The sequence below is a fragment of the Centruroides sculpturatus genome, unplaced genomic scaffold, assembly GCF_000671375.1.
Source record: "Centruroides sculpturatus isolate CEXI.00-Female unplaced genomic scaffold, Cexi_2.0 scaffold697, whole genome shotgun sequence".
NCBI lineage: Eukaryota > Metazoa > Arthropoda > Arachnida > Scorpiones > Buthidae > Centruroides > Centruroides sculpturatus.
The window spans coordinates 337,012-364,592 of NW_019385326.1; the positions used below are offsets into that span (position 1 = coordinate 337,012).

The window sequence follows — 27,581 nt, forward strand, 5'->3', positions numbered from 1 at the left end:
AAAAAAAAAAAAAAAAAAAAAAAAAAAACCAAAGTTGGGGATGCTACTATTAGAAAAGGGTTGAAAAATACTGCTCTGAACTGTAGCTTTTTTAACTTGTGTAAATCCAAGCACTAATTTAATTATTAAATGGATCAGAATGTAATTAATCAGCTTCAGATTTTATATTATAACAAATAATTGGATTAATATTAATCTATAAATAGAAATATGAATAAAATTTACATAATCTCTGTATGGTATATTAAAGATCCTAACAAAATGCAACTACAAAATGCAAATATATATAAGCAAATTATTTGTATATTCTTTATTTATAGACATAATAAATATCAATATATTGAATACATTATACATGATCAATATTCATTTATAATTAGAAAGAATAGCTCTCTATACAAAGTATACTATATTAGATGAGTAAGTATAAATCTGTAAAAATCATTTCAACTAAATTCACAAGAGAGAAATTAAACATACTGGAGTGTTTGGAATTCACGATTTGTCCAATTTCACCAATCATCATCCCTCTGAGAATAGATTTAAACATAAGTTTTAGCTCATTTACTAAAATATCTACTTTAATCACTTTAACCAATCGTCTTCGTCTTCATCGTCGTCATCAAAAAGTGGCGGTGGAGGCGGTTGAGGTATCCAAGACTAGAATGAAAAGAAGTATCTATTATTAATGAAACATTTCTCTTAAAAATTAATTAAACTTAGTTTATTTAGCTTTATCTTTGAGAAAAAAATAAGCTAATTGAGATTGTTAGCATATTAGTACAGCGATTACGACGGGAGTATAAGGAGATGGAAGAGGGATACCACTAACCATCACACTAGAGCCACAAGATGATTATTCCGAGCACAAAGAGACACAATGCGGCCCTAACTGCAGATCTCCACATGGGATCGTGGAGTAAGAGTGTAGTCACTCGAAGGAAAAGCTGCAAGCAAGGCCAAAAAAAAGGAGCTACTCAGTTTCTAGATTGGTGTTAGTAAATTATTCTTTGTTAGATGTATGCAAAATTTGGCAAGAATGAGCAATATAAAAATATTTTTGGATTTAAATATTCATAACAAATCTTTTAATGTATTTATTAATTATATATTTTAGAACAGTTGTATCTTCTTATCAATTTTCAAAATTAAAATATAATTTTATATAAATCTAAAATTTTATGGTTTTTATTTTGTTATGAATACTGTATTTCTTCATTATTATTATTTTTTTATTATTCCAGGTTTCACCATTCAAGACAGTACAAGTAGTCATTCATTTAAAGATTTTTCAATCTCGCCACTACTTTAAGTCAAATCATTTATGTAAACAGTATTTTATTTTATTTGTATGAAGCAAAATAAGTAAAATAAACATAAACAAAATTTCATAATAGTTATAAATGTAGGAGAAAGTCATACAAGTAAGTAATGGTATGTATTATCATCATTTAAAAGATTTAAACCTTGAGTGTTTAACTTAATTATTTTACATAAAAAAACATTAAAATTAATATAGCATGTAAAAATCACATTATTTTTTTATCCTCTGATATTATTACCATATTTAAAACAATAAGAACATTTATCAATTAAGTGATTGTGCTTTCTGTATGTTGACTGAACTTTCCAAACCTGAAGATTTTTTAAACAGTTTTTACACATACAAATCATAATTATTAGTTTAGATCAGTGGTTCTTGACCTGTATTCTGCAAATAAAGACTCTAATAAATTTGCAATAAACACTTTAAAATGTACTACAATATATTACTTTATTCATAGCAGTTCCATATTTCTATTTTATTCAATGAAATAATGTTTAATTAAACAATTCTGTGTTTACCATTCTTACAAAACACTGAAGCAATAGTTTTATTGCTTCAGTGTTTTGTGAGAATGGTAAACACAGAATTGCTTATGGTGTTTTGAATATACTGATGCTAATGTTCCACATAAAAAAGTATACAAATTGTGTTCTGTGGCTTCATAGATTGAGAACCACTGGTTTAAATCAGAAAAAGTATTTAAATAAATTACTAATATACTATACAGTACAAGCAAAAATGTTATAAAAGGACAAATATGGGAGATCCTAATTTGAAGGAGAATAAAAAAAAATTCATTAGAGCAGAAAAATAAATAGTTTTAAAAAATGTTTGAATTTAATCATATCAAACAGAGCTACTGATACTGTTTATAGATAAAAAAATCTTTTATTGTTACTGAAGTACAAAACATATACAATAAATAATCTGCAAGAAAGGTTTATTAAAGAATTTGTGCTTTAAATGAAATATAGTGTAATCTGCCAATTTCAAACACTTTGGGAATCATCATTCAGATATTAATCAATATAGGCAACATTAAGCAGAAAAATAAATAAGATGACAATTTGTAAAATTCTGGTTTGTTAATCTTGACACTGAAAGGACATATTAAAAATTTATATAATTTGCAGGCTTATTAATTAGTAATAATGATAAATAATATGCTTGCCTGCCCTAGTGTTGTTTGCAAGTGAGAAATGCCAATAATTTAAGCTATGGTACTGCTGGTACTGGATGGCTGAAGCTGGTTGAGATGACAGCTTATTGCTCTGAGATCAAACAGAAAATCTAAGCAAACAGGAATTTTTTATGGGTGGTCTGTCTCGAATATGCTAAGCTCGTCCCCAACCACCTGGCTGTCACATTTTGGGTGTGGACAAACTCAATGTGTAAAGAAAAAAAGGGACCTCTTAACATCCATGGGACAGAACAGAAAGAAAAACTAATGGTGCTACAAACACAAATTAAACCAACTAACATTTAAAGCACTGATAACTGATAATTGTTGCATGTTATCAACCTATGATAAAAGCATTTTCCATGTTGACGGTGAAGAAGAATTTTCTTCTCCATTGTCAACATGAAAAAAGCTTTTGGAAATATGACAAACTTATTTGTTGTCAAAAAGTTGCATCTGCAAATCATAAGCAGGAAATTATTTTTTTTATGAACTTTAATTTTAGAAAAAAAATCATTGGTTTTCATCCATTGGCATCAGATAAATTAACTGATACGTAGATCCATTCCTATCTTCAGATGTGTATTAAAAGAATACATTTGGTTTTTTTAAAACAATTTCTTAAATTAAAACATTTTAATATATTAAAGATAAATATTATGATTACATCAAAATATATCTGAAAGGATACTGGTTTATATATAATCATGGAAGCGAGAAAGATCACTTTCTGTACGTAATTCCTCTTCAACCAGGGTAATTTTGCTATTTATAATTCAGCTGAAAACTTTCACATTTCATTTCATTTGTGAGCTAGTTTGCCAATTAGAATAGATATGTGAATGAAAAATGATCAGCAGTGCTTATATTTTTTCCATCCCTCGCACTGATATTAATATACAAACTTGCTAGATTATTAATTATGCTATAGGCTTACTGTGCTTATTACAAAGTTTTAACTTTTTCTTTACAAATTAAGACCTAACTAAATAATTTTTTATTAAAAAACGGACCATATCAGATGAAGCCATAAGAGCCTTTTTGACCAGGCTTCACATTTACAGGTTCTCAAAACATTTATTACAAAATATTTGCCAAATTTTATATTTGTTTAAAATAGACAAATGCTTTTTCAAGTCCCGAATGAATTAAAAAACAAAAAAATATTAAAATATTTAAGTGGCCTGGGTCTTGACTTCCAAGAGGTTACAATTATATCATCACAGATAGAAACTCAAAATTAAGAAAATTGTCAATTTATTAATTAAGAAAATTAACAGATAAATACACAGAAAAATAAATATTAATGTCTTCCATTAACTCTTAATTCTTTCATTCCATTTGGTTTAAGAAAACCAAAATGGAGCCTGCTCTTTCAAAACTGCATTCTCTCCCCCCAAAATGGAATTAGTTCCATGAGTAGTGCTTCCATTTAAACAGTTTTAAACGGCTGCTTCTCTCATTTGACAAAAGACCAGCCAACAAAAATGTGCTCGACAGCAACGTATCAAACTATAATTTGCACCCTTACTCTCTACTTTTATTATGGATTATCGTTTATCTAGATATCTGAATGTATACAGCTGTTTAAAAGCTTATTAAAGTTAAAATTTATAGAAATTCTACTTTTTGTAGGTTTTGAGTATAAATATTGTAAGTAATTATATTAAATTTCAAAAATTATTACAAATTTTCCAAATGACTAAACTTCGTAAGTTTAATGATTGAACAATGTAAACTCAGGAATATAGTCCTTATTAAGGATGTTACTTCTTGTCAGGCCTGTGTACAGGAGTTTTTAGAAGGGTGATATTTAAAAAATAATTATTTTATCAATGTATCAATAGTTCATTAATCATAGATGAAACAAAGTCTGAATCATATTAACAATTAAATAATGGAGCCGGATTTATTATAGGCCCACATTCTGGCTGATTAAATATACAAATTCTATATAAATTGGTTTAAAGAGGCAAATGCTTGAGCTGCCACCTTGTATTAAATTTAATAATCAGACTTAAATTTGAATATTCTGGAAGAAAAGATTGATCCAGAGTGGGACTCAGACCTGCAACTCCTATTTACCATATGGTTACAATTCATGCCACCAGTTTCTGTTAACCATCATGTCACTGGAGTGCATCTGAGAAATGACAAAAAAAAAGTAAGTGCAGCAGCTGCTAATTCCTTATCACTTTATACTAGTTCTTCATTATATTTTTCATTGATTTTAAGTAATCATTGTGGATGGGTGATGAAGTAAGGAAGTTGAAAACAGATACATAACCATAATTAGCCACGTTAATTTTGAAATTATGCTCTCAGAGTGCACTGCTGATTTAAAATGCAGGAAGAAATAAGTGGTAATTTCATGTAAAATTTTCAATGTTTCTGTGAAGACTAGGAAAACAAACTTGAATATATGTTTGAACTTGTGTTTTACGACACTTGTTTTGTCAACAACATATGTTTACATTAAAAAATATATATGATGTGCACATTTTTAAAGTTGTATAAATAAATTTTTTAAAAACTTCCACTAACCATTTTCTCATAGATCTGTTATATTCCTAGTCCCAAACATTGTTGGTTTTGAAGTTTTACTGTTCTGCCTATAATATTTTACCCAAACACTATACAGTAGAACCCCTCTAATCCGTCACCTTTGGGACTGGGGGTATGGTCGGAACGCAAAAAAGGTCGGATTATCAGAAAAAAGTAAAATAAACAATCTTCCCCTTTGTCCAGTCTTTGTAGCACTGCTAATTTTTCATTTAATGAAAGAGTAACGTGTTTACGTTTCACTCCTGACATGTTGAAAACACACACAAAACTGTACATGTACACACAATGTAAAACATATACTGTAATGAACACAGAAAAATGCCACGGACGGTGAGTCATGAACGAGTTGGGACAAGTTTCTCGACTCCGACCACGATCGGATTAACTGGAGTGACGGACTAGAGGGGTTCTACTGTAGTTACCTATCATGTAATATGTAAAACCATTCCTTCAGCTGTATTATTTCTCTGACACGGAGTTGCTGATAACTGCTCCTTACACAGGACGGTTATTACAATCTGATTGGCTATGTTTTATGGCTGAATGTTCTTAATTCATCATCCATTCTCTTTATTTGATGTTTGACCAGTCGAGCATTGAGAATGAACTGGTAACTCATGCTGTCTGGCCTCATATTATTCAGTAAGAACCAACTATTATCTTGTAAACCATATAATTGGAATTATCTACACTGTTCAATCATCAAGCTGATTACTTTTAAGTAAAACTTTTCATTGAAAATAATAAAATTGAGAATTGCTTCTTAAAAAAACCTTCTGCAGACTATATTTGAGACTTATTTCAACAACAAAGTGATTTTAATCAATTTATTCACATTCAATTTGTAGTGCACGTCCTAGTAATGTAATATTTACATGTTTCTAATGAATATTTAACTTTGTATTCTACACTTTGGACATTACTAAAATAAAATGAACCTTAAAATTCAGTTTTGTTGTTTAATTTTTTGACTTCCAAGAGGTTACAATTATATCATCACAGATAGAAACTCAAAATTAAGAAAATTGTCAATTTATTAATTAAGAAAATTAACAGATAAATACACAGAAAAATAAATATTAATGTCTTCCATTAACTCTTAATTCTTTCATTCCATTTGGTTTAAGNAAAATGACCTGAAAAGTGAGAAAAGTGAGCATACTTCAGAAAAGTGAGTACAAGTGAGAAAAGTGAGCGACTCCGAGGCCTGCATAGATAAAATATTTTCTCATATTAACAGGTTTTATTTGTGTTGTAAATAAGGATTCTCATGATGTGAATAGTAGGCATTAATCGAATATTCTGTTTAATTACATAAACAACTTATCACAATTTAAGGTTATTATGCTATAACTTAATTTAGGATCTATATTCAAGAAAATCTGATATTTTTTTATGGAACTTGGAACATGTGATCTGTGCTGTTTTGTTTATATAGTATGTATTTTATATCTTAATGCATAATCACTTCTCTTATGTGTCCGATGAAACTTGTTCATTATGATCTTGTAAGAAATCTTGTAGCTCTGCTTGTGTTAGAAAACTGGCCAATGGGACATTTCACTAAATTTCCACCTAACATACCAAGGCTCCTAACAACAGGCCCCAAACTATACTCTCCTAACAACAGGCCCCAAACTATACTCTCCTAACAAGAGGACCTAAACTAGTGGTTTCCAATTGAGGTGCTGCAACAACACTTCTCAAGTTCCATGAAATAGTGCTGAGCAGTGCTGTTACACTTCTTACATGTTTTATAAAAGTACAAAAAGTGTAATAACTCTTCATAATTGATAAAGCAATAGTGGTTCTGCAAAAAAAAAAAAAAAAAAAAACCAAAGTTGGGGATGCTACTATTAGAAAAGGGTTGAAAAATACTGCTCTGAACTGTAGCTTTTTTAACTTGTGTAAATCCAAGCACTAATTTAATTATTAAATGGATCAGAATGTAATTAATCAGCTTCAGATTTTATATTATAACAAATAATTGGATTAATATTAATCTATAAATAGAAATATGAATAAAATTTACATAATCTCTGTATGGTATATTAAAGATCCTAACAAAATGCAACTACAAAATGCAAATATATATAAGCAAATTATTTGTATATTCTTTATTTATAGACATAATAAATATCAATATATTGAATACATTATACATGATCAATATTCATTTATAATTAGAAAGAATAGCTCTCTATACAAAGTATACTATATTAGATGAGTAAGTATAAATCTGTAAAAATCATTTCAACTAAATTCACAAGAGAGAAATTAAACATACTGGAGTGTTTGGAATTCACGATTTGTCCATTTTCACCAATCATCATCCCTCTGAGAATAGATTTAAACATAAGTTTTAGCTCATTTACTAAAATATCTACTTTAATCACTTTAACCAATCGTCTTCGTCTTCATCGTCGTCATCAAAAAGTGGCGGCGGAGGCGGTTGAGGTATCCAAGACTAGAATGAAAAGAAGTATCTATTATTAATGAAACATTTCTCTTAAAAATTAATTAAACTTAGTTTATTTAGCTTTATCTTTGAGAAAAAAATAAGCTAATTGAGATTGTTAGCATATTAGTACAGCGATTACGACGGGAGTATAAGGAGATGGAAGAGGGATACCACTAACCATCACACTAGAGCCACAAGATGATTATTCCGAGCACAAAGAGACACAATGCGGCCCTAACTGCAGATCTCCACATGGGATCGTGGAGTAAGAGTGTAGTCACTCGAAGGAAAAGCTGCAAGCAAGGCCAAAAAAAAGGAGCTACTCAGTTTCTAGATTGGTGTTAGTAAATTATTCTTTGTTAGATGTATGCAAAATTTGGCAAGAATGAGCAATATAAAAATATTTTTGGATTTAAATATTCATAACAAATCTTTTAATGTATTTATTAATTATATATTTTAGAACAGTTGTATCTTCTTATCAATTTTCAAAATTAAAATATAATTTTATATAAATCTAAAATTTTATGGTTTTTATTTTGTTATGAATACTGTATTTCTTCATTATTATTATTTTTTTATTATTCCAGGTTTCACCATTCAAGACAGTACAAGTAGTCATTCATTTAAAGATTTTTCAATCTCGCCACTACTTTAAGTCAAATCATTTATGTAAACAGTATTTTATTTTATTTGTATGAGGCAAAATAAGTAAAATAAACATAAACAAAATTTCATAATAGTTATAAATGTAGGAGAAAGTCATACAAGTAAGTAATGGTATGTATTATCATCATTTAAAAGATTTAAACCTTGAGTGTTTAACTTAATTATTTTACATAAAAAAACATTAAAATTAATATAGCATGTAAAAATCACATTATTTTTTTATCCTCTGATATTATTACCATATTTAAAACAATAAGAACATTTATCAATTAAGTGATTGTGCTTTCTGTATGTTGACTGAACTTTCCAAACCTGAAGATTTTTTAAACAGTTTTTACACATACAAATCATAATTATTAGTTTAGATCAGTGGTTCTTGACCTGTATTCTGCAAATAAAGACTCTAATAAATTTGCAATAAACACTTTAAAATGTACTACAATATATTACTTTATTCATAGCAGTTCCATATTTCTATTTTATTCAATGAAATAATGTTTAATTAAACAATTCTGTGTTTACCATTCTTACAAAACACTGAAGCAATAGTTTTATTGCTTCAGTGTTTTGTGAGAATGGTAAACACAGAATTGCTTATGGTGTTTTGAATATACTGATGCTAATGTTCCACATAAAAAAGTATACAAATTGTGTTCTGTGGCTTCATAGATTGAGAACCACTGGTTTAAATCAGAAAAAGTATTTAAATAAATTACTAATATACTATACAGTACAAGCAAAAATGTTATAAAAGGACAAATATGGGAGATCCTAATTTGAAGGAGAATAAAAAAAAATTCATTAGAGCAGAAAAATAAATAGTTTTAAAAAATGTTTGAATTTAATCATATCAAACAGAGCTACTGATACTGTTTATAGATAAAAAAATCTTTTATTGTTACTGAAGTACAAAACATATACAATAAATAATCTGCAAGAAAGGTTTATTAAAGAATTTGTGCTTTAAATGAAATATAGTGTAATCTGCCAATTTCAAACACTTTGGGAATCATCATTCAGATATTAATCAATATAGGCAACATTAAGCAGAAAAATAAATAAGATGACAATTTGTAAAATTCTGGTTTGTTAATCTTGACACTGAAAGGACATATTAAAAATTTATATAATTTGCAGGCTTATTAATTAGTAATAATGATAAATAATATGCTTGCCTGCCCTAGTGTTGTTTGCAAGTGAGAAATGCCAATAATTTAAGCTATGGTACTGCTGGTACTGGATGGCTGAAGCTGGTTGAGATGACAGCTTATTGCTCTGAGATCAAACAGAAAATCTAAGCAAACAGGAATTTTTTATGGGTGGTCTGTCTCGAATATGCTAAGCTCGTCCCCAACCACCTGGCTGTCACATTTTGGGTGTGGACAAACTAAATGTGTAAAGAAAAAAAGGGACCTCTTAACATCCATGGGACAGAACAGAAAGAAAAACTAATGGTGCTACAAACACAAATTAAACCAACTAACATTTAAAGCACTGATAACTGATAATTGTTGCATGTTATCAACCTATGATAAAAGCATTTTCCATGTTGACGGTGAAGAAGAATTTTCTTCTCCATTGTCAACATGAAAAAAGCTTTTGGAAATATGACAAACTTATTTGTTGTCAAAAAGTTGCATCTGCAAATCATAAGCAGGAAATTATTTTTTTTATGAACTTTAATTTTAGAAAAAAAATCATTGGTTTTCATCCATTGGCATCAGATAAATTAACTGATACGTAGATCCATTCCTATCTTCAGATGTGTATTAAAAGAATACATTTGGTTTTTTTAAAACAATTTCTTAAATTAAAACATTTTAATATATTAAAGATAAATATTATGATTACATCAAAATATATCTGAAAGGATACTGGTTTATATATAATCATGGAAGCGAGAAAGATCACTTTCTGTACGTAATTCCTCTTCAACCAGGGTAATTTTGCTATTTATAATTCAGCTGAAAACTTTCACATTTCATTTCATTTGTGAGCTAGTTTGCCAATTAGAATAGATATGTGAATGAAAAATGATCAGCAGTGCTTATATTTTTTCCATCCCTCGCACTGATATTAATATACAAACTTGCTAGATTATTAATTATGCTATAGGCTTACTGTGCTTATTACAAAGTTTTAACTTTTTCTTTACAAATTAAGACCTAACTAAATAATTTTTTATTAAAAAACGGACCATATCAGATGAAGCCATAAGAGCCTTTTTGACCAGGCTTCACATTTACAGGTTCTCAAAACATTTATTACAAAATATTTGCCAAATTTTATATTTGTTTAAAATAGACAAATGCTTTTTCAAGTCCCGAATGAATTAAAAAACAAAAAAATATTAAAATATTTAAGTGGCCTGGGTCTTGACTTCCAAGAGGTTACAATTATATCATCACAGATAGAAACTCAAAATTAAGAAAATTGTCAATTTATTAATTAAGAAAATTAACAGATAAATACACAGAAAAATAAATATTAATGTCTTCCATTAACTCTTAATTCTTTCATTCCATTTGGTTTAAGAAAACCAAAATGGAGCCTGCTCTTTCAAAACTGCATTCTCTCCCCCCAAAATGGAATTAGTTCCATGAGTAGTGCTTCCATTTAAACAGTTTTAAACGGCTGCTTCTCTCATTTGACAAAAGACCAGCCAACAAAAATGTGCTCGACAGCAACGTATCAAACTATAATTTGCACCCTTACTCTCTACTTTTATTATGGATTATCGTTTATCTAGATATCTGAATGTATACAGCTGTTTAAAAGCTTATTAAAGTTAAAATTTATAGAAATTCTACTTTTTGTAGGTTTTGAGTATAAATATTGTAAGTAATTATATTAAATTTCAAAAATTATTACAAATTTTCCAAATGACTAAACTTCGTAAGTTTAATGATTGAACAATGTAAACTCAGGAATATATTCCTTATTAAGGATGTTACTTCTTGTCAGGCCTGTGTACAGGAGTTTTTAGAAGGGTGATATTTAAAAAATAATTATTTTATCAATGTATCAATAGTTCATTAATCATAGATGAAACAAAGTCTGAATCATATTAACAATTAAATAATGGAGCCGGATTTATTATAGGCCCACATTCTGGCTGATTAAATATACAAATTCTATATAAATTGGTTTAAAGAGGCAAATGCTTGAGCTGCCACCTTGTATTAAATTTAATAATCAGACTTAAATTTGAATATTCTGGAAGAAAAGATTGATCCAGAGTGGGACTCAGACCTGCAACTCCTATTTACCATATGGTTACAATTCATGCCACCAGTTTCTGTTAACCATCATGTCACTGGAGTGCATCTGAGAAATGACAAAAAAAAAGTAAGTGCAGCAGCTGCTAATTCCTTATCACTTTATACTAGTTCTTCATTATATTTTTCATTGATTTTAAGTAATCATTGTGGATGGGTGATGAAGTAAGGAAGTTGAAAACAGATACATAACCATAATTAGCCACGTTAATTTTGAAATTATGCTCTCAGAGTGCACTGCTGATTTAAAATGCAGGAAGAAATAAGTGGTAATTTCATGTAAAATTTTCAATGTTTCTGTGAAGACTAGGAAAACAAACTTGAATATATGTTTGAACTTGTGTTTTACGACACTTGTTTTGTCAACAACATATGTTTACATTAAAAAATATATATGATGTGCACATTTTTAAAGTTGTATAAATAAATTTTTTAAAAACTTCCACTAACCATTTTCTCATAGATCTGTTATATTCCTAGTCCCAAACATTGTTGGTTTTGAAGTTTTACTGTTCTGCCTATAATATTTTACCCAAACACTATACAGTAGAACCCCTCTAATCCGTCACCTTTGGGACTGGGGGTATGGTCGGAACGCAAAAAAGGTCGGATTATCAGAAAAAAGTAAAATAAACAATCTTCCCCTTTGTCCAGTCTTTGTAGCACTGCTAATTTTTCATTTAATGAAAGAGTAACGTGTTTACGTTTCACTCCTGACATGTTGAAAACACACACAAAACTGTACATGTACACACAATGTAAAACATATACTGTAATGAACACAGAAAAATGCCACGGACGGTGAGTCATGAACGAGTTGGGACAAGTTTCTCGACTCCGACCACGATCGGATTAACTGGAGTGACGGACTAGAGGGGTTCTACTGTAGTTACCTATCATGTAATATGTAAAACCATTCCTTCAGCTGTATTATTTCTCTGACACGGAGTTGCTGATAACTGCTCCTTACACAGGACGGTTATTACAATCTGATTGGCTATGTTTTATGGCTGAATGTTCTTAATTCATCATCCATTCTCTTTATTTGATGTTTGACCAGTCGAGCATTGAGAATGAACTGGTAACTCATGCTGTCTGGCCTCATATTATTCAGTAAGAACCAACTATTATCTTGTAAACCATATAATTGGAATTATCTACACTGTTCAATCATCAAGCTGATTACTTTTAAGTAAAACTTTTCATTGAAAATAATAAAATTGAGAATTGCTTCTTAAAAAAACCTTCTGCAGACTATATTTGAGACTTATTTCAACAACAAAGTGATTTTAATCAATTTATTCACATTCAATTTGTAGTGCACGTCCTAGTAATGTAATATTTACATGTTTCTAATGAATATTTAACTTTGTATTCTACACTTTGGACATTACTAAAATAAAATGAACCTTAAAATTCAGTTTTGTTGTTTAATTTTAGAAATTAACTCTAATTTTATTACTTGAAAAGCTGATTTAACTGACTTATTTATTGATTAGTGTATGCAAGATATATAAAAAAATATTAGATACCAAATTAAAAGAAAATAACTTGCTCATTCTCACTAAGTATTGCAGGTGTTATTCCATAACAGTTAAGGGGATAAATACATTTGAAAATATTCATTTATATATCATAACAAGTATTATCATGCAAGAATAAGAGAAAGATAAGTATTCTCGCTTATAATATTTTTTTCATTTAGAAGTTTTTCTTGTTATTACCTTGGATTTGTTGTCAAAAAAGAGATATTGCTTGGAAGAGGTGTCCTCCCCACTATCTGAATTATCAGGGGAGGCAGAATGTTGTGTCTGGGCCTGTCAAAAAGACAGGAGAAATCTGAATTTCTATTATATTTTGCAATTTGTAATTAAATTAATTAATACCATCTTTAATGAATGTTCTGATCCTGCATTAGAGCTTCCATTTTTCTGCTCATACCCATTATTTTCTATTTAAATTTTTTCTAAAAATTATATTGCATGAATAATATGTACTAGAAAATTTGAACTTTAATTGCACTTTTATAAATTACTGTTTTTATATTAAAATGGAAACCCTAATTAATAAAATAATATCTGTTAGGCAATTATCTATAATAAAGATCAATAAATACATATATTCAATACTTGTTATCTTCAAAATATTGAAAATATGTTTATTTTCAAGAAATCATCTTTATTAATTAACATCTGAACTTTAAATTTTATTTATTTGCAAATACTTTGGATAACTCAAGCCAAAATTGCTTGCTGCACTGCCAGTTTACATCTTGAAATCTAACTTGCAGCATCACCAAACTTTTTGTGCTACTTTCAATTAACTTTGCACTTTTAACATAAAAGATGATGAAAAGATTATAATTTTTCTGTAAGTAATGTAAATATATAGCATGTCCATTAATTGATGTAAAAAGTAAGTGAAGTAAGTGTTTGTTTATTTAATAGGCAAACAATTCAGATAAATAAAATTTAATTTTTGCACAACAAAGTTAACTTCTAAACTTTCAACCTTATCATTTAATTGCATTTATAAAAAAGTTATGCAATAAACAAAGAATTTTTTAACATTCAAAAGAATGCAGCTCCATTTTCCATTGGGCTGAAATTTGAAAAAATTGTAGACCTATAAATTCCTACTGTTGTCTATCAGTCTGTTTTTCCTTACTCTCAAGAATGAAGTTAGATAGATGAAAGATGAGACCAGATATGAAAACCTTAGGGGCAGGAGGCTTTGATTATGTATGAACTTCTGATGCAAACTGGAAGTCACATTATTTCAATTCAAAAAGTTTCCTGAAAGGTGTTAGATAGATAACCAGCATGACCCTACTGCTAACAGAAAAGTATGATGTACAGGGGCAAACAGTTAATGATTTGAGGTGGAGAGCAAATATTTTAATTTTAAAAATTATGATTAAAAATTGCAGCGCGGCATTGTGATGATGTCACAAATAATTGCTCATCGAGTTTATTCAATTTCAAGAATGTTTACTTATGTTGTAAGCATCTTTTTCTTGCACTGTTTCAAGTTCATTAAACATACTCAGAAATATCAAGATGGCATTTCTACATCTATAAAATATTTATAGTTGTTATTTAAGATGATTTCTTGAAAACAATGCAATTTTAGATATAAATAAATTTATATATATAAAAGAAAGATTTAAACTATATTATTATTTATCCCATTTCCATGAGGATTCATCTTACATTTTACTGAATGTAATTATTAATTTATTAATAATATTGACTGAATATTTTGGCAGCTTACTACAATAATACAAGCACTGAAACATAATTATCTGTTAGAAATGATATCCACACCTTTATTCCAACTGTTAAACACAATGTTGCAAGACTTTCAAAGGGCTTTTAGAAGAAGTTTATTTAATTTAAAGCAAAAACAATTAGTATATTTTTAGAATTATAAATATATAATTGTTCATGTAAATTTATGCTGTGTGACACAAAGTTATAGAAATACTTTCATCACCTTTAATATTCTTGAGTAAATGGCATTTAATAATTTTTTTTTCAATTTATTTTACAAGGGTTGTAAAGAAAGTAGCGGCAATACACTGTCTCCTAGGTAAATATTAGATAGTGACATCATTGCTCATTCTAGAATGCATAATGGGAGGTTGTGTTTAGTGCATGAGAGGATTGGTTCATGTCAAAGACAAATGTGTGTAAAGCATTAAATTTATGGTGTTAAACCAGACTGCCCTATATAATGTTTTTAAAGGAGGAACAGCGTACATAGATAAAGATTGAGGTGGTAAGTGAAGGAAATGCCAAAGAATCTTACAAAGGATTGTGAGAAGCATGTAGCACTGATGGATTATTTTATCAAATGGTGGTATGATGTGAGAAAACATTTTGCCAAGTCTTTAATAGTGTGAATGATGTGGCAAGTTCTGGTCATCCTAGAATCAAATCTCATCACACTCAGTTAATTGAACTGCTGATACAGGTGAATTGACAATGGACAGTGAGACAGATAGCCATAGAGGCAGGAACAAGCCAAACAAAGGTGTTGCATGTGTTGAAAGAAGTGCTTGGGTACCACAAAATTGCAGCACAATGGATGCCTTGTCATCTCAATGTAGTGCAGAAATGTCACAACTATGTGCTTCTAAATGAACATTTGCAATGTTAGAGCCAAGAAGGTTGTGCATTCCTTGAGAGGATCATCGCGATTGATAAAACGTGGGAAAGGTTAGACAAACCCGAATTGAAATTACAATCCGCTTGAGATACCCAACTTCTCCTTGGCCAAAGAAGTTGCACCAAGAACCCAGATCCATGAAAGTGATGCTGACATATGATGACCAAGGCATGTTATTATACCATGCAGTTCCTCAAGACAAGACTTACTTACCACTGCATATTACCAATATTTCTTGGATCATCACTTTGATCTATCATGCAGCAGAAATTTTCAGAATATGTCCACTGATTACGTTGCACAACAATGCTTGATGTCACACTGCTGCTCCCGTGAGAAACATGCTAGCACAGCGGCAATCTCAAACATCTATCATACTCCTCAGACATAAGCCACTGTAACTTTGATCTCTTCAAACAACTAAAAGAACCACTTAGAGGAAAGCATTTTCACATCCAAGACAAAATTCATCCAAGCATCAGGGCACATTTGTATACATCAACAAACTGGTATCTAGCACCTTCCAGATATATCTGGCAGAAGGTCATCAATATGGAACTGACCAACTAAGAATCATGGAGACCTTAGAAATTTATAAAGCGGGATTAAACAATACATGTATTAACTCCAGAGACGCAGTCAACATCTCTAGTGCATGGAAGTTTTGCTACGAAGGAACACCCCACACATAATTAGGTGTAATGTGGTTTTATTGCAAGCGCAGGTTGCGCGTGCTTTGACGACATCGCTACAAGAGCGTGGTGTTCTATTTTTGATATTAACGTTGACGTTCGAAGATTTGAATCGCATTTATTTGGTTCCTGTTCGATTTNGGCATTTAGCTAACTACCATTTAAAAGTTATGCACCGACGTCGAAAGAATTTTTAACGACTTTTCTTTTTGTTCATTAATTACTAATTTAATATAATAAATTACATAGTCGTGTATAATTTTTAATTAAAATATAGAGCAAAACTTGTATCATAATGTCATAAGTACATTTGTTATGGGTGAAGTTTAGTTTACTACATAAATGTTGATGCACTGGTTTCCTGGAATGATTCTATAATAGAGCCTATCTAATGGAAGTTAATAATAGAGTATGTTAATATAAATTGTTGCATATAGTATACTTGATGGCAGAATAGTACATAATAATGTGATATTACATCGCAATTTCCTTGAGTGAGCTAATGCCAAGACTATGAATTATCCAACGCAACAGTAGTTGTAAATAACAAAACATTTTTCAGAATTTTTTATGGTTTAAACATTAGAAAAAATACTTACACAAGAAAGAATAGATTTAAAATTTAATTTATGAAAATTGTGAAATTATAGTAATTAAAGTTATTTTTATAAAAATTTGTAAACACGAAAATTTTAAATAAATTACAAGTAATGCGGTGATAACGCAAAAGAAAGCACGAACTTGTTAAATTATTCAACTTCACATACATCATGTCGTATTTATGATACTTATAAAAAAGAAGAAGAAAAGTAAAAGAAAAAAAAGAGTGAATTTTGTGTTGTTACACAAATTCATTAGAGTTAAAATAATGTAATCTCTTATGCATCATTTAACCAAAATAAAAAGCTTATTACTAGAATGTCTTCAGTAAAGTTTTTTTCTTAAAAACATATGAAAATCTTGTTTGTATCACAAAGAATGTCTTATTCAAATTATATGTTTACGCTCATATTTTCTACATGTAACAGTTGAAATTCTGCTTTCTCTTTTGGTTTAAAATGCATAGAATCGCATTCCTGCTTGTTTTACATTCTCGCTTATACAAAATCTCATACTAATGGCATTATATATATTTTTTAGTTTTAAACAGTTCTACTTGCAATTCAAATTTCAGTTACAACTCAGACTGTATTATAGTAATTAATCTGACAATGCATTATTAAATAGAACTTGTAAATACATGATGTAACAATTAAATTCAGGAATAAATCCATTACAAATACTGTATGTAAAACAATTCAATGTTTGACATGACCTGTCTGCGACAGGTTATCCCAGCACAAACTTATTCATACATCATTTATCATTGCAGTTCCATTAAAGGTTTCACATTGTGCAAATCATCATCATTGTTCAGAGTTGAGAAGGGCTAATATTAAATTTCGTTTCAAATTAATAACCAAAAGATGACAATAATGACCTCAGAGATGGTAAGTGATGATATTTTTAAACTATTTCTGCATTTCAAATGTTTGTAAATTGATTGTATTTGACCAATTCTCAAACAAAATAAAGAATGGATGATAAAATTTAATATTAAATTCAGTTTCAGAGAAAAGGGGAGATAATATCTACTGTATTACAATGCAAAATTTCATTTTTAAATAATAATTAGGAAATTTTTGGCAATACATGCAATTACAGAATTAAGTCATTCCTTTACTTTATATTTATGCTCCACAGATTATTTCTCGCTCATCAAAACTAAGTCAATGGTGAAAAGATGATAAACCGAGGAAGCAGGAAGCATTAAATTTAATGTGACAAAAGAATTACTGCAGAAAATTTAAATGAGCTAAAAGAAATAATCCATGTTTTTTATCTTAAAGTTATTTAAATATATCTACTTAACATTTTACCACTGAAAACTGATCTTTTTCTTGTCTGCAACAAGAACTTTCTTTCTAGCAGGAGTCATCATCCACAACCCCAACAGACATTAATACTATACATATACATGACCAAAATTGAAGTAACTTTTATTCCAATAAGTTAACTGAGAATGATGACAACAGGAATCAAGATAGCAATCAAACAGAATGAAATCTGATTAGGTAAAAATGTTGCCATTCTTTCAGTTGTTAACACTGGAAGGCAGCAAATGATGTGATATCACTTCACTAACCCGATTTAAGAAGTTAATTCCATTGAGATGGTGTTAAAATACTAATCAGGTTCAGCTAATTCGAGCTTCAAATGACAAAGTTTAATAGATTTAAAGGCTTGACTGGAGTTAACTTTTGTTGTGTAAACATAGTATAGCAAGTGTTCAACATACCAATTTGAAGGGATACTAACATGCAATCAATTATAACTGAAAGCTTCTTTCCTTATACCATGTAATCTTCTCTAAATTCGTAGTCCCAAAACTTAATTGCAAAGTCTTGAAATTTTAATAATTTGACAAAGTGGTCCAAAAGTATTTATTTTATTGTCAGAGCATACTATGTATTAAAATTTCCAGAATGAAGAGAATTTAAGAGTCAGTTTTTTTTTTTTAAATTCAAACTGCTTCTAAAATAAGAAAAATTGTAATGAAGTAATATTTATGAGTAAAATTTATTTACAATTTCTATAACAGTGCATTATTGAATTAATCACTAACAATAGTAATAAGATATTTAACAAATTTTTAAAATTTATATTAAATATTCACAAGACCTCCAATGTACGGATGGTATATGTTCTGTTGTATAAATTAATGATAGTTTTGATATTGTGTAACATTAAAAAAATCCTTATTTTATGCAGACAGCAATTAACAATATAAATATGCAACTATTACAACTAATATTAACAGAACAAAATTTTCCTACATTCATTAAACTATCAAATTATTTTTGTTTATATTGTCATACTAGAAAAACTTGTATCCAGTAAAATGTGCAAATTTTCTATTGAAAGTTATATAAATTTTGATTCAGTATAAAGTTTATAATAAAAATAACTGTATTTTGATTTATTACCTCTTTTTTTTGTACTTAGTATGTGGACATTTTCAACATGGAATGGGCATAAAGTTAGTGAGAATTTTCCACACTTATTTTCTTTAATTCTAATGTTTCTATATTACAAATGGCTTTCTGACTACTAAAATAAATATTCTAAATATTTTAGAAAATGTATGTTTAATTCTGTCAAATAACAAAACAATGTTTTTATTGGTAAATTTTAAAATATTTAATTATATAATTTCTTTTTAAAATCTTTGAATTCTATTAAGATTAAATTCAATACTCGTAGTCTAGTAAAAATACATTAGTTTTGAAGTAGGGTCTCTTACAATTATGTGAGGTTATGTGAATTTTTTTGTATCTAGTCCTTCATTTAAATATAGCAACTGTAATTGGTTAGTCAGATCTCTACGATCTAAAAAATTGATTCAGTTACATTTTACAATGCAACTGAATTGATTTATGCTTTTAATTATTATTATAATAAAAGAGAAATACAGTATTGACCATCACCAGAGCATGCAAGAATATATTCATGCAAATGAATAAGTAGATCTCAAGTCTGTTAGATTTTTTTCTTACCGTGTTTACTACATTTATATTTTATTATTTCTTACCATGCTTACTATATTTTTCTTTTCTTCTTCAATTAACTTTGAACTTTTTTCACTTATCTGTGTTTTCTCTATTGGACTTGACTCTTTACCTGTTATGTTTATCAAATCAAACTAGATCAATTGTAGTTACAAAAGAGAGATGTAAAGTAATTACAATATATTTTTTTTTTCAATACAACTTATTTTATTAATACTTTGAATTATGAATATATAAAACAAAATTTCATGAGAAAAAACTGATTTATTGTGATATTACAACAAATTTAAATTTTTATATATTAGTTAACAGTTCTTTAATACATAACAAAATCAAGAGAGTTCCATGTAATACTTAATATAAAACTCTGTAGACATGGTATAATACAAGTGATGGTGTCTAAATATATGATATATAAATTATATGGAAACAAGATATATTAAATGTAGTTTTAGTAAGTGGTAAAAAAAATATTGTTTTATTTAATTGATTTTATTCATATATCTTCATGATGTCCAGATAAGGATTGGGTTTGTTATCAAATCTGTACAACAAATCATCATTAAAGAACATAAGCTTATGTAAATTTATATTACCTAAGCTTATGTTCTCCTAAAATAAGATGACAAAATATTTTTCTATTAAATATGTATTAAAAATTGAATCATTGTAAAATCTTACATATAATTATTCTAATTTTATTTACAATAAGTCTCAATTTAATGAACTAATTAGAGGAATGTGCATCTGCTATTGACAAAAGTCTGTCCAGTGCATTANTTAAATAATGAAATTCTTATAATATACAAGATGTATTAAAATGTTATAATGTACTGTGTGAGGAACAAACTTTTATTTTTTATATATTTTTAGGTTTATTTTGGAGATTTTATTTAGTTACACATTCTTGACCAGAAAAACAAGTAATCTTACCAACTTCAATAGGTCTCCCTGGAGGATGCCACAGAATGTGTGACCTCCAACTTCCAGAAAGAGGAAGTAACTTTGAAACAAATCAATTAGTATTATAAAACTAATTTAGTACATCAGTAAATTAATATTATAGAATTGTCAAAACTCAAGTTGCTGCAAACAGGGAATATGCAAAGTCTACAGTAGGTTCATGACACAGGCAGCAGCTGTAATATAAGAAAAAGGTATAAATTTTTGAGAGCTCACTGGAGTTGAGTAATAGTATCCTAGTGTTGTCAGATAATTGTTAAGTAATTGTAGGTGTTGGGTGAAGAAGTATTTTTAACTTGTTTTCAATTATTGAATTAAATCTGTTGTTTATTAATTGCTTGTTGTTCTACTTAATCATCATCATCAATAACCTGTTGAATTGTTATTAATATCTTTTTTTCTGGTCACAAACTGTTCATTATTTGTCATTAAACATTATTGCTGCTACTAGCATTATTAATGTTTTGACAGTTGTTGTTGTTATTAATTAATTAAATTAATAATGACAGTTTTTATTTTTTCTATGACTGGATTTTCTTTCATATTGCATATTTGCCTACAGTAAAGTCTAGTTAGAGATTTAGGGCAAGGATGGCAACCTGTGGCCCACATTAGTATTTTGTGCAGTTCGCATTGCACAAAATATTTAAATATATATATAAAATAAAAATTTTAAATACTGACATTGAGCAGTACTAAATACATTGACTCTTACTAAATATTAAAAGCTCACTTTGTATATGTCCAGTAGTTTAACCTGACTTCACGCGACACTTCATATAGAACAGTAAAGTATTAAAAATGTTTTCTGTCATTGCATTTAGTTTTTTGGTTTCTTTGCAAATTATATACCACTAATCTATATCTATTATACTATTCCTTAGCAAAAAAAATGAAATATAGATTTTTACAGCACCTTTCTCACTAAATGTAGAAACATATACCAGATGAACTCCAATTGAAGATAATAGACTTGCAAAGTAATTTTGATTTGAAAGATACTTTAAGGAAAAAAAAATCTATCAAGATTTTATAAACTTTTATCAAAGTGAATCAATTTCCTGACTTAATATTCGGCCAAATATTTTGGATATATTATATTTACATCAGTTCCAGAGATCATACGTATATCTATGTTAATTTATAATCATATATGAATAAATAATTGTGATTTACTTCCTTTTTTTTTCTTTTTTCTGATGTGTGGCCTGAGTTGGTTTGAAAGTTTTAAATGTTATAAAATTACACAGTAAAAATTTTAAAAGTTTTGATGTTCTATTATATGTTCAATATTTGTTTTTTAAATTTTCAATTACTGTATTTATAATTTATATTGACAAATATAAATTATACAAACTTTTAATAAGTGATTTATTATGGAATATAGTACTGTATAATAAAATTGCAACTGATATTTTGTCTTTAAATGTCATTGTTAAAGAAATAATAATGCTAAATGAGCATTTGTGGTATCGATGTTTATGTAAACATCATTTAACATGATATAACCACTAATAAAATTCAGTATTGAAAAACTAAGCTTATTTTATATCAGAAACACTTGCTGATGAAAGAATAGAGGATAGAGATTCCATAACATATATAATCTGTTTAGTATAAGCCCAGAAGTTTTAGTATTCAGTTATATTGCACTCCCCTCATTACATAACGAGGGGCTACTGTATTATAATGTAGATTTAGTGAATGTATAAATTACTTAAACAGCTATTAAACCATCAATTGCTTTTTTAAGCAATATTATAAATTAGAGAAAATAATCTATCACTTAGAATAATACTTTTAAAAATAGTTTTACAGTAAAAATTCTGGTAAAATGAAAAAAAATTGTTTTTGTTTATTTTATATTCAGATTTTAAGTTATTTATATTTTAAAAGCTATTAGGAATCCATTATTATTTATGTTAAAAGTATTTTGACTAATCACTGATAAGGCATTAGGAAAAAAGTCTTTCTTGTATAAAATTGAAAGTAATTTTAAAAATAATAAAACTTATAAACTATGAACACTGATTATCTGCTATAATAAATTTTTCTTAAATAAAAAACAAAATTAAAATTGAATAAATAGTGTAATTAAGAATTGATAATCAGGCTTCAGGTAAATTGTTAATAGCTCTCTTGATTCTGATATATACACATAGAAACTAATATTTAAGAATGAAGAATAACAATGTACAATATAATAAATTATTATTATATTTATATTATTGTAAAAACTACTCCATTGTTATTTAATCTCAAAAAGTTTCATTTGTTCTATTAACAATATTAACACATATATACATAATTTAAATATATGTTTAAAGATGGTCTATTAAATTCTGTTATTATTTACTTTTATTAACATGTTTTTATGAAACTACATAACAATATCAAAAGTATTTTAAATATGTGAATCCAAATACTGCCAATATAAACTAATTAACACAAATTAAAGCACTAAGATAAGTAATTTTTAATAAATAAATACATGTTCATGTGATATATATCATCCAAAAAGTTCTTTATTATTATAGTTATAAAAACGATTACATTTTTATAAATAAATTTTTATGTAACTTATTCTGTAGGTACTGTACCTATATTTGATATTCATGCAGCAAAATCACTCTTTCACTTGTGATTCATTATCTTTTGCAATGAAAATAATAGACATACTTTCAAAAAAATCAACTTTATTACTTCATTGAAACCATTTACTTGTCAACCTTTTCTCAATTTTAAGTCAGGCAAATTTACAAATATCTCATTATTAGCAAGAGAAGGCAGTTTCAAAAGGGAGATAATTATTGAAGTAAAACGATTTATCATTGCCGTTTTACTCATTTGGAAATGCTTTGATGATGATCTATAACGGAATTAAAACTAATATGACAAAACTAATGAATAATGAATTTTCGTAACCAAAATATTTTGTCATGTTATATTTATTAATAATTATATGAATCAGCAATATATAAAAAACACTTGAAATATTTTTCTGCTGATTTACGAAACAAATAGAAATTATTAGAACAAAGTTTTGAAGAGTGATTTTTCTTGAAGTGGTTTGTATTTGCAATATTATGAAGTTAATAACTACATAACTGATTTTGTTAATATAAGAAATCAATAGTTTCTATTTATAATGGCCTGAGGTATATAAAGAATAAAAATTATTTTATTCTTCCGTATAAATACTTATATATTTACCTGATTTGTCTTCTTCATTTTCAAACTGATCTGCTTTTACTGCCATTTCATTTTCTTTAAGTACATCATTAGAATTTACAACTTCAACTTCTGTTTTGTCCAATTTGGAGGAATCATCATTTTGATTTAAAGTTTCACTGACTGATTCTACATTACTACTATCAATTTTTGTTTGACTAGTGATGTTATCTTCTAATTTTGAATTGTCTTCAATAGGAACAGTTGAAACTGGAGTATCATTTTCAGTTTCCTTTGAAGCTTCAGTTTCAGATGATATCTGATTACCGTTATTTTCAGAATGACTAACTTCATTATCAGGCATTTGCTTCTGAACTGTCTCTTCATTACTTTTTATCTCTGATATAAATATAAAATTAATATATTGAACAATCATTTTAAATATTTTAATCTTTTATATATTAAATAATCAAACCTGTTTTATCTGGTTCATCTCTTGAAACAGGAACTGTTTGTTTAGCTTCTATTAATTCAAAGGTTACAGCCTTAAATTATATAAAGTTTTTTTTGAATTAACATAAAATAGTAATTATAAAATAACTTTCAGCTTTAAAAATCTGTTGCTAAATCATTGATTCTTTAAAATATATAAAAATACTTTATTTACCCGAATTGTATTTAAAGCTACTTGTCTAATTTGTGTTCCACTGTAAGAATTTTCTGGATGAAATTCAGTTTGGAGACAACGATATAACCTGTTCATTGCTGTTTTCAGCTTTAAAAAAAAAAATTATAACGTTTCTTATAAAAAACCATCTAAAATCTGTAAATAAAAATTATATTCATTTTGAAATTATTCTTTATTATAAAATGTTAATGTGATAATATTTTATATTACACATCTAAATTAAAGATGTACAACATGCTACTAAACATTTCAATGACATAGAAATACACGTGATCCTCAATATATGTGGTCTCAAATAGCATGGATTTTGTTTAATGTAGATCTATTCCGAGGACGTTTCAAGACTGCCACTTTGACACAGCTTGAATCTGACAATGTCAAACCAATTCTCCACTTTTGACTATTGTTAGTTAGGAAAATGGAAATTTAGGTTTTCTGTTGCAGAGCTCTTAATGTGAAAATAGAAATTAAACTGAATTAGTGAATTCCTGCAAACATTGTTGTTTTAATTCTTCAGCTTTTACAGATGACTATGAAGAAAAAAAAGACATCAATTGTATAGACAATTCCAGTAACCAACACCTTATTAGTTGCTGAAGGAGTTTATTAATCGTTTTGATCTACTCAACAGATCATCATCAGGTTAGAACATTCAAAAATGGAATACAACATAAAATGGAACATTACGTTCAAAATTCAAAAACCGTTATACATTAATACAATCCACCATAACCAAATAGAAGTTACTAAGTTTCCTTTAAAGCGATTAAGGATCGTATTTCGGTTCATGAACTACTTGTAAGCTTTTTAATGACAAACTTCCAAGCTAAGGGAAGTTCCAAGCAGGTTCCAAGAAAGATTGGGAGGAACATTATAACATTGTTTGGGACCAAATTGAAGTACTGAATAGGGTAAACCACTTCTGAACAATGGCCCGAACTTCGTCCCAGAAAATGCAGGGAATTGGGAAACCTCCATCCAGGAGATCGAAAGAGGAATTGTTGGATTAGATCTGATAGAGAAGGATTATGTACATTGTAAAAATGTTTTAAAAAATCAAGAAAAGTGGAAAAAAGGCAGAAGTAAAAACAATGACATCCTATACATTAAGCATTGGCTGAAAGCAAACAATTTAATTGCGGCAAGAGTGGATAAAAGTAAAAAAATGGTTATAATGAAAAAACAAACTTATGATAAAGCCTTAGAAGATTACATCAGAAAGACGGAATGTATTAAGACCAGCAATAAAATTGTTGAATCTATTGATAGAAGAGTCAAGAAACTGGAGGGAACCAAGTTTGTGAAGGTTTTAACTTTTATCAGAAATGCCATAACCCCAAGCTTGGGATCCCTAGACTATTTGCCTTCGCTAAAATGCATAAAGAGGGCAAGGAAATAAGGCCAATAGTGGAAAAACGTACAGCACCTACATTTTTCTTAGAAAAAAGGCTGCATGGATATATCTCCTCTCTACTGGAAAGTAGTATATTGGTTGCAAAGAATCCTGCAATGGCAATTAAAGAGCTGTAAGATATTACTTTGATGGATGAGGAAGTGGAAACAATATTAGATTACAAGAGCTTGTACCCCTCCATTAAAACTGAATCTTGTTTGGAAATACTACTGGAGTTCTTGTTTAGAGAAAACCCAACATTGGCGCATCACAGAAACAATGTTAAAGAGATGGTTACCTTGTATAATGTGAATCCTTTTTTGCTTTTGAAGGCCAAACTTATAAACAAAACAGGGGAGTTCCAAGTAACTACACTCCACTTTGTATTAATGTAAGCTTGTGGTTAGACTAAGTTGAAGAAAAAGTGGTGCGTAGCTTCAGAAATGACATTGTTAACTACAAGAGATATGTAGATGATATCTTTATAATATGGAGAAGCAATCAAGAAATTAGTAATTTCATAGAAAGAACCAACAAGAACAAAGATGGCCTCAACCTGAAGCTAGAGCAGAAAAGTTCCATAATGATACATTTCTTAGATATTAACATTGTCTTTAGGAAAGGGCATGTATCCACTAGTGTATTCACAAAACCAATGCAAAACCCACTCTACATCCTGGCAAGGTCCTATGACCCATACTGTTATAAACTAGCAGCCTTTTGTGCCTTGGTTAGAAGGGCATTTCTATGCTGCGATAACGTTATTGACCGAGTTAAAGAGATCAAAAGGATTATGCAGATAGCAGAAACCTTAGGCTATAAGAGAAGCATAATTGCTGGTATTGTTAGAAAATTTGAGTCACATGGTAAAAAAGTCTCCAGACAGAGCCCTACTAAGTACACAAAGTTTACATTCAGCAAATATTTAGGAGGTGTCATAAAGGATATTGCAGGCTTTAAAAATTCTACATTGGTATTGAAAAGAGCTCCAAATTTGTACAAGATTCTAAGAAATGATAAAGGGGATATTAAAAAAGATGATAAAGCAGGAGTTTATAAGATCCTCTACAAAAACCAATAGTTAGGGATAGAAAAGGATTACATAGGAATTACAACGAGAAATCTCACGATAATGATCAGAGAACATAAGTATGATGTTAGAAAAGGATCTAACACAACGATATTGGCCCAAATGGCTCAAGCCCAAGGATCTGTGGTTGGCTGGGAGGAAGCGGAAGTTGTCAGACAAGTACACTCTCCAAGTTTAGCAAAAACTGCTGAAAAATGGAAATATACAGGAGCAAACTTGGTGAAAGATGCATTAATGCCAGAGATGCAGAGGGTCTTCCCTTAGCTTGGAAGTTTGCCATTAAAAAGCTTACAAGTAGCGCGTGAACCGAAATACGATCATTAATC

The 27,581-nt window shown here is 28.6% G+C and overlaps 1 protein-coding gene across 15 annotated transcripts in view; it reads right to left on the bottom strand.

Moving 5' to 3' along the window:
* Positions 1-253: 253 nt before the first annotated feature.
* LOC111637674 (FK506-binding protein 15-like) overlaps positions 254-27,581 on the bottom strand; it is a 66,294-nt gene continuing 38,966 nt past the window's right edge. Inside the window, exons 18-24 of one of the 15 annotated variants that reach the window (XM_023383231.1) lie at positions 24,752-24,859; positions 24,560-24,629; positions 24,127-24,483; positions 19,974-20,062; positions 13,205-13,297; positions 7,712-7,826; positions 7,127-7,539 (exon numbers count right to left, since the gene is read on the bottom strand). In XM_023383231.1, the coding sequence (XP_023238999.1) occupies positions 7,719-7,826; positions 13,205-13,297; positions 19,974-20,062; positions 24,127-24,483; positions 24,560-24,629; positions 24,752-24,859 (825 nt within the window). In that variant the 3' untranslated portion in view covers positions 7,127-7,539; positions 7,712-7,718. Of the gene's footprint in view, positions 661-7,126; positions 7,540-7,711; positions 7,827-13,204; positions 13,298-19,973; positions 20,063-24,126; positions 24,484-24,559; positions 24,630-24,751; positions 24,860-27,581 lie in introns of those variants that run through there. The other 14 variants (XM_023383226.1, XM_023383225.1, XM_023383229.1 and 11 more) reach the window with 14 other exon arrangements.